At 50.2% G+C, this 7,909-nt stretch overlaps 1 protein-coding gene across 1 annotated transcript in view; it reads left to right on the top strand.

Annotated features, from left to right (window-relative positions):
• Positions 1-1,466: 1,466 nt before the first annotated feature.
• tjap1 (tight junction associated protein 1 (peripheral)) overlaps positions 1,467-7,909 on the top strand; it is a gene marked incomplete at its 3' end in the record, with an annotated part of 8,449 nt that continues 2,006 nt past the window's right edge. The window contains exons 1-7 of the mRNA XM_079229702.1: positions 1,467-1,913; positions 3,850-3,878; positions 4,257-4,418; positions 5,252-5,318; positions 5,632-5,661; positions 5,960-6,067; positions 6,174-6,257. Of these exons, the coding sequence (XP_079085828.1) occupies positions 1,473-1,913; positions 3,850-3,878; positions 4,257-4,418; positions 5,252-5,318; positions 5,632-5,661; positions 5,960-6,067; positions 6,174-6,257 (921 nt within the window). The 5' untranslated portion in view covers positions 1,467-1,472. The remainder of the gene's footprint in view (positions 1,914-3,849; positions 3,879-4,256; positions 4,419-5,251; positions 5,319-5,631; positions 5,662-5,959; positions 6,068-6,173; positions 6,258-7,909) is intronic.

Genomic DNA, 7,909 nt, shown 5'->3' with positions numbered 1-7,909 from the left:
GTAACAGTAGTAGTAATGGCAGTAGTAGTAGGACACTGACTTTACTATTTGTGTATTATTGTATTCATCTTCAGGGGTAAAGTGTGCTGTTGTTAGCATGTTAGCTTGTGATAGCGCTGTGTTATTCATATAAACATGCTAACGATGGCCTCATTTAGGTCAATGCAGCTGCACTTCCTGTTCTGGAAACAGTTTGAGATCAATGTGTCGCCTGAGGGGGACACACACACACACACACACACACACACACACACACACACACACACACACACACTTCATGTATTGATACACTTGTGAAGACCACCATTCATCTATGTTTTGGACCTACAAAGTGAAGTCCTCAATGTCCTCACATTGAAGGTTTGAAACCTGGTCCTCAAGTCAAAGTCCCAATTATAAAACACACACACGCAGAATCTTGTGAGGACATTCCTCACACACACCTCCTACACCTTGTGGCAGAGTTACACAGTAGAGAGGGAGAGGGGGAGAGGGAGGCAGGGAGAGAGAGAGAGGGAGGATGAGGGAGGGAGGGAGGGAGAGGGAGGGAGAGAGAGAGGTGCCAGCAATGAGTCCAGTTGTGGTTGAGGCGTTGTGGTCAGAGGTTGGCGGCGGGCGTCAGCGTTGCGTCCTAACTCTTCTTCTGCTGGCAGGACCGACCGACTGACAGCCGCGAAGGAAGAAGTCCCAGGATGACGAGCGCGGCCCCGGCCAGGAAGCCGTACCGCAAGGCTCCACCGCAGCACCGCGAGACACGCCACGCCACGCCCGCCGGTCCACCTGCGCCGCAGCCCGACATCAACCAGGTAAACCTAAACCCCCTGAGCACCAGCCCGTTGGGGCTAAACCCCCTGAGCACCAGCCCATTGGGGCTAAACCCCCTGAGCACCAGCCCATTGGGGCTAAACCCCCTGAGCACCAGCCCGCCCCGCTTGCAGCGCCTCCTCGCCGCCACCTCTCGGTGGCCACGGAGCACCTCACCGCTCCTGCTCTCGGACAGCGAGCTGGACGTCTCGAGTCTCTCCAGCCTGGAGCTCTGCGTCCCGCCGCCGCTTTACAGCATCCACGGGCACAACCGGACCAGAACCACGGAGGTGGGTGTCACCACAAGTCCTCGTCGTGCAGCGAGTCACTCCATGAGCAGTAACAGCGATGGGTTTCCAACACGTGGAAAGGCCGCCGCGGGCAGGAAACCCTCCTCCGCCCGCGGGCCCAGAGGCGAGCGCCACGCCTGCGCCCGCCGGACGCAGACCGCCACGCCTCCCAAGGGGATTCTGAAGCAGCCGGCCTCGCTGGGGGTGGAGTACGCCTACGACCTCATCAGGAAGGCAAAGTCAGAGGAGCTGCTGGATGCTAGCAGGCGGCGCGGCGGCGGCCTCCACCCGCCCGCTCACTCTCTGGACCGGGCGGATCAGCGGGCTGCGGCCCCGCGCCGGTCCTCGGACCCGCCTTCCCCCGATTGGAACTGGAAGATGCAGGTTCTGGAGGAGAAGGTTCGCTTCTCCAGCTTTCTGGACGAAATCACCTGTCGCGTACTGAGCCCCGCCCACCTGGCGCTGCTCGGCAGGACGTCGTCCTCTAGCGAGCGAAGCAGCCCGACCGCCCCGCGCCAGGGAAGCCCCGCCCACAGGAAGCAGCGGCCGGCCGACACGTCTGCCGACCGGACGCGGCGCTGGGACGACTGGGTGGCGGCGATGCAGCGGCCCGGCAGCTGGTACCAGCCCCTGCAGGAAGAGAGGGCGGGGCAGGAGACCTTGCGCCGGCAGGGCGGCGTCACAGAGAGGGCGGGGCCTAAAGAGGAGGTGTGGAGGGTGAGTAGAGGAGTCAAGATGGAGGTTCAGGAGACAGAGGAGCCTCAAAGGCACAAACACAGACCTCCTGCTTCTAATCGGTCTCTTCTGGCCCACATCAAGGTAGGTCAGAGGGGGGCACCTTCGTCATCACCAGCTCCTCCTTATGTGTCCTTATGAAAGGTCTTACAGGTCTGCATTTACAGAGTGAGTCACTTGTTCTGTGGGCTCAGGCAGGTCCAGGTCTACACTGGTTCAGGTCCAGGTCTACACTGGTTCAGGTCTACACTGGTTCAGGTCTACACTGGTTCAGGTCTACACTGGTCCAGGTCCAGGTCTACACTGGTTCAGGTCCAGGTCTACACTGGTCCAGGTCTACACTGGTTCAGGTCTACACTGGTCCAGGTCCAGGTCTACACTGGTTCAGGTCCAGGTCTACACTGGTTCAGGTCTACACTGGTCCAGGTCCAGGTCTACACTGGTTCAGGTCGAGGTCGACACTGGTCCAGGTCTACACTGGTCCAGGTCGAGGTCGACACTGGTCCAGGTCTACACTGGTCCAGGTCGAGGTCGACACTGGTCCAGGTCGACACTGGTCCAGGTCGAGGTCGACACTGGTCCAGGTCTACACTGGTCCAGGTCCAGGTCTACACTGGTCCAGGTCGAGGTCTACACTGGTTCAGGTCTACACTGGTCCAGGTCCAGGTCTACACTGGTCCAGGTCCAGAAATGAAGTGAAATGAAAATGACTAGGGCTGAACCAGAACAGTCGACTTTACAACACCAATATGTTTAGTTATATAGTATAAACCGTTTTTTATATATATATATATATATATATATATATATATATATATATATATATATATATATATATATATATATACATACACACAACACTGATATTGATTGCCAACCATGAACTTCAGACAACTGATAAATAGTTTAGAACCAATGATCAATGAAGCTGCAGCTGCAGAACGCAGCGATCTGATTGGCCGTTGAGCCGCGAGTCATTGATCTCACGGCTCTGTAGGTGATCGATCAGCTGAGAGGTTCCACTGTGTAAAACACTGCTGCATTATGGGAGAGGACAGAGATCCATGAAGAAACAGGAAGCCTCTGTCGCCTCATTGACGTTCACTGACCCGACATCGCTGACGGTCATGTGACCAATCGACTGATTAGTGGTCTGATCAGTCGATTGAGAGTCCAGGAAAAGTCCTGACATCAAGGAAAAGTTTGGGTTCAAATCAATCAATCAATAGTCACAATCAAAAATATATATTTATTTATTACTTTATCTTTATTTTAACAAACAATTAAACTATTAATCTGAATCAAAGTGTTCATTGCCAAGTACGTTACACATAAAGGAATCTGGTGTGTAAGAGTAAACAAACAAAGCATATTATTATTATCATCATAATCATCAATTATGTGTTTTTATTAAAATTATTCAGCAGGTCAAAGTGCAAAGGAAACCCATTAAATACAGAAATGTAGTTAAAAACTGTCACCAAAGACCATCACAATAATTAATAATCAATAATTGTTCTGTAAAGTCCCAACGTTGCCAGAGAACAGAATCTGAATATAATGAAACTGGATATTGATCTTTCCAATAATAATGATGCATACTAGATATTGTTTCCATCAGAGTTCTCTGAGCGTTACTGCCTTACCTTTCATAGCGTGAATAATATTTAAAACTAAAAGAATAGATCCAGAAACGATAACTACGGGAGCCCTGCCGGTGGTCCGGTGGCTGCAGACCTTAGGGGCTCCCTCTTCTTTCACGCTGCTGCCCGGCCTCAGGCTCCGCCTCCAGCAGGTGAGAGGAAGTGAGAACAGGTGAAACAGGAAGTTACAGTCGGTGTTCCACTGCAGATATCAAGACAAACGGACATCAATGGATCCCTTCATGTTCTAACGTTTCTAAAGAGAGACATGGAGAAAATAATGTCTCTGTTTGATACCATGGAACAGTTTGTGAAAATATAAATATATGTATATGCACATTAACACCTGAGACTGACTCCATCTTGTTGTGTTACAGGAGGCGATATCGGACTCGGACCGGATCAGGTGAGACTGTATAAGTTATTCATGATGTACACGGCACTGACTCCTCTTCTTTCAGCCTGTCAACAGTACAGTATAAAGTACTACATGTACCTCTGATGTAGTACAGTATAAAGTACTACATGTACCTCTGAGATGTAGTACAGTATAAAGTACAACATGTACCTCTGAGATGTAGTACAGTATAAAGTACAACATGTACCTCTGAGATGTAGTGGAGAAGTAGAAAGTAACGGAACATCTAAAAAGCAAAGTACCTCACACTAGTACAGTAGTTAAATGTACTTCATATTGAAAGAGATATCTAAAAAGTGTTGATCACATGACACCGTCTTCCTGTCATGACCTCACTGACCTCTGACCCCTTCTCCCATTACCCAGAATCCTCCAGCAACAGAATGAGGATCTCCAGCGCCGCCTCTCTCTCTCCACCCACAAGATGGAGGCCATGGAGGCGGAGTTCGACGGCAGCCGTCACTACATGGAGGCGGAGCTAAGCCGGACCAGAGACGACCTGGACAAGATGAGGGACAAGTTCCGCAGGTAAGGACTATGATGATCCGGATCAGACTGTTCCAGGTTTTACACCCTAAAATGATGCTGCTTCAATTGTACTGAGGACGCATCAGTTATGACTCTTCTGTGACTCAGTTGTGACTCTTCTGTGACTCAGTTGTGACTCAGTTGTGACTCTTCTGTGACTCTTCTGTGACTCAGTTGTGACTCAGTTGTGACTCTTCTGTGACTCTTCTGTGACTCAGTTGTGACTCTTCTGTGACTCAGTTGTGACTCTTCTGTGACTCAGTTGTGACTCAGTTGTGACTCTTCTGTGACTCTTCTGTGACTCTTCTGTGACTCAGTTGTGACTCTTCTGTGACTCTTCTGTGACTCTTCTGTGACTCTTCTGTGACTCAGTTGTGACTCTTCTGTGACTCTTCTGTGACTCAGTTGTGACTCTTCTGTGACTCAGTTGTGACTCAGTTGTGACTCTTCTGTGACTCAGTTGTGACTCAGTTGTGACTCTTCTGTGACTCAGTTGTGACTCTTCTGTGACTCTGTTTTGACTCTTCTGTGACTCAGTTATGACTCTTCTTTGACTCAGTTATGACTCTTCTTTGACTCAGTTATGACTCTTCTGTGACTCAGTTGTGACTCTTCTGTGACTCAGTTGTGACTCTTCTGTGACTCAGTTGTGACTTTTCTGTGACTCTGTTTTGACTCTTCTGTGACTCAGTTATGACTCTTCTTTGACTCAGTTATGACTCTTCTTTGACTCAGTTATGACTCTTCTGTGACTCAGTTATGACTCTTCTGTGACTCAGTTATGACTCTACCCTGGCTACTGAGCATGCTCAGTAACACTTCTCTCTCTTCAGACTCCAGAACAGCTACACAGCGTCTCAGAGAGCCAATCAGGACCTGGAAGAGAAGCTCCACACGCTGGTAACCTTTCGTGTGTGTGTGTGATTGATTACAGTGTAACTGATCAATGACTAAATGAAAATACTCTGAGGCGGTGAATTGATTAACTGTGGAAAAGTGGAGTTGACCGAGAGCAGAATGGTCTGTCTCTCTGTCTCTCTGTCTCTCTCTGTCTCTCTCTCTCTCTCTCTCTGTGATGTCATTCCAACATGGCGTCTCCATGTGTCAGATCACTTCCTGTTTGTTCTGATGTCCTTCATCTTTTCTCCTCTTCTCTCACGCTGCTCTGTGACGGACCGACTCATCTTCTTCATCGTCTTCTCATCTTCATCAGGCGGCCGTCAGTCAGACATGGGTTCATGCAGTTGGGTTTCATTCATGTTCTTCCTCCTTGTCCTTTCTCTTCCTCCTCCTCCTTCCTCATCATCCTCAGTCTTCTTCTTCTGCGGTGTCTGTTTTCTGAAGTGTTCTATTAAAATGCTGGTGCTAATATATTTACCTTAAACCCAGCATGACATTATGAGACGTTTAGTTGTTGTAGCGCCATGAGAAGCTTTCTTTGTCTCGTACTTCCTGGAAGATGAACGTAGGCCCGCCTCCTGTGGCATCAGGCTCCTGATTGGCTGCCTCACTGTGATGTCATGTCCATGCTCCTCCCACAGCTAAGGAAGGTGGAGAGGGACAAAAAGACGATGGACCAGGAGATCGTGGAGCTCACCAACAAGCTGCTGGACGCCAAGAACACCATCGACCGGCTGGAGGAGCTGAATGTTAGTACTATAGTACTAGTAGTACTAGTACTCTGGTACTACTGATTGGTGTGTCCTCCGTGCTGCGCTCTGATTGGCTGACGGTTCTGTTCTGCTCGCCCTATAGGAGCGCTACAGGCAGGACTGTAACCTGGCGGTCCAGCTGCTGAAATGCAACAAGTCTCACTTCAGGAACCACAAGTTTGCTGATGTGAGTATCTGCCTGCCTGCCTGTCTGTCCGTCTGTCTGCCTGTCTGTCTAACCCCAGCTCTGAGGGGATACGCTCCCTCCAATCACCTGATGGGCTGCAGGTGTGTCCAATGCCGTGTGCCGATTGGCTGCAGCACCTGCACTGGGAAGTACATTCTCTCGATCACCTTCCCAACCTGAGCTTGGGGCCACACCCCCTCCACCAGCATTCATCTCTCCTGGACAGGGCATCTGCATTTCCATGGGCTTTTCCAGATCTGTGCTCAACAGAAAAATTTAAGTTTTGCAACTCCAAGAACCACCATGTAACCCGTGCATTAGTGTCCTTGGCTGTCACATCCATCTTAATCGTGCATGATCCGTTACCAGGGTGAGTTTTCTGCCCAGGAGGTAATATCCCAGCTTGGTTAGGGCCCATTTGATTGCCAGACATTCCTTCTCTACAGTTGAATAGTTCATTCAGTGTTTTAGCAACTTACGGCTAGTAGAGGTCACTGGGTGTTCCTCCCCTCCCCTAACCTGGGACATCACAGCTCCAGACCCTGATCCTGAGGCATCTGCATGGACGACCACCGTGTCCTCGAGGTTTGGTGTACTCAACACCGGCTCGGTGCATAAGGCCTTCGTCTGCTTCGGCACTCCAGAGCACATGGTGTGGATGGCTGTTTCTTGTCATTTCGTGTAAGGGGTCTGCAATGGTAGCAAAGTGATGAAACACTGATAATAGCCCACCAGTCCCAGGAACGTTTTTACTTGCTTTTTCGTTGCTGGTAGGCCAGGTGGTGATGGCTTCCATCTTCAGGAGTTGGGGCTTTACACTGCCCCTCCCAATAGTGTAGCTGAGGTCTTCTAGACCAAGGTGGCACTTTTTGGGATTGGCAGTCAGGCCAGCTTGCCGTAGGCGTCCCAAGACAGCTCTCAAGTGTCCTACGTGGGAGGTCCAGTCGGGACTGTGAACGATCACATCGTCCAAGTAGGCCACTGCATACCCCCGATGAGGTCGGAGCACCTGGTCCATCATCCTCTGGAAGGTAGCTGGCGCTCCATGGACTCCGAAGGGCAGGACTTTGTAGTGGTACAGGCATTCCGGTGTAGCAAAGGCCGTCTTTTCTTTGGCTCTTTCTGTGAGGGGAACCTGCCAGTAACCCTTGGTGAGATCAAGAGTGGACACAAACCGGACTGGGCCTAGTCGCTCAATCAATTCATCTACCCTCGGCATAGGGTAGGCATCACATTTAGAGATTTCATTAACGTTGCTAAAGTCATTACAGAATCTATCAGTGCCATCCGGTTTGGGAGTCAGAACAATGGGGCTGGACCAGGCACTATGTGACTCCTCAATAATCCCCATTTCCAACATCTTTCTCACCTCTTTTTTGTTGGTCTCCCTTTTTGCCTCTGGAATGCGATAAGGCCGCAGCCTCACCTTCTTCCCTGGCTCAGTGATTATGTCATGCTGGATCACTTTGGTGCGTCCAGGTAGGTCAGAAAACACATCCTTGAACTGGCTGGTCAGTTCCACCATGTCGGTGGGTTGGGCCCAACTGGGGGCCTAGAGTTACCTGTGAAGGGACAGGCTCTAGGACTCCAACGGTTAACGCTGGTATTGGAACATCGTCAGAGGCATGCCATTTCTTCAAGAGATTGATGTG

The sequence above is a fragment of the Taurulus bubalis genome (assembly GCF_910589615.1).
Source record: "Taurulus bubalis genome assembly, chromosome: 14".
In the NCBI taxonomy this organism is placed as follows: domain Eukaryota; kingdom Metazoa; phylum Chordata; class Actinopteri; order Perciformes; family Cottidae; genus Taurulus; species Taurulus bubalis.
Note: the sequence above shows the minus strand (reverse complement) of the source record. Positions and strands in the feature narration are given on the sequence as shown.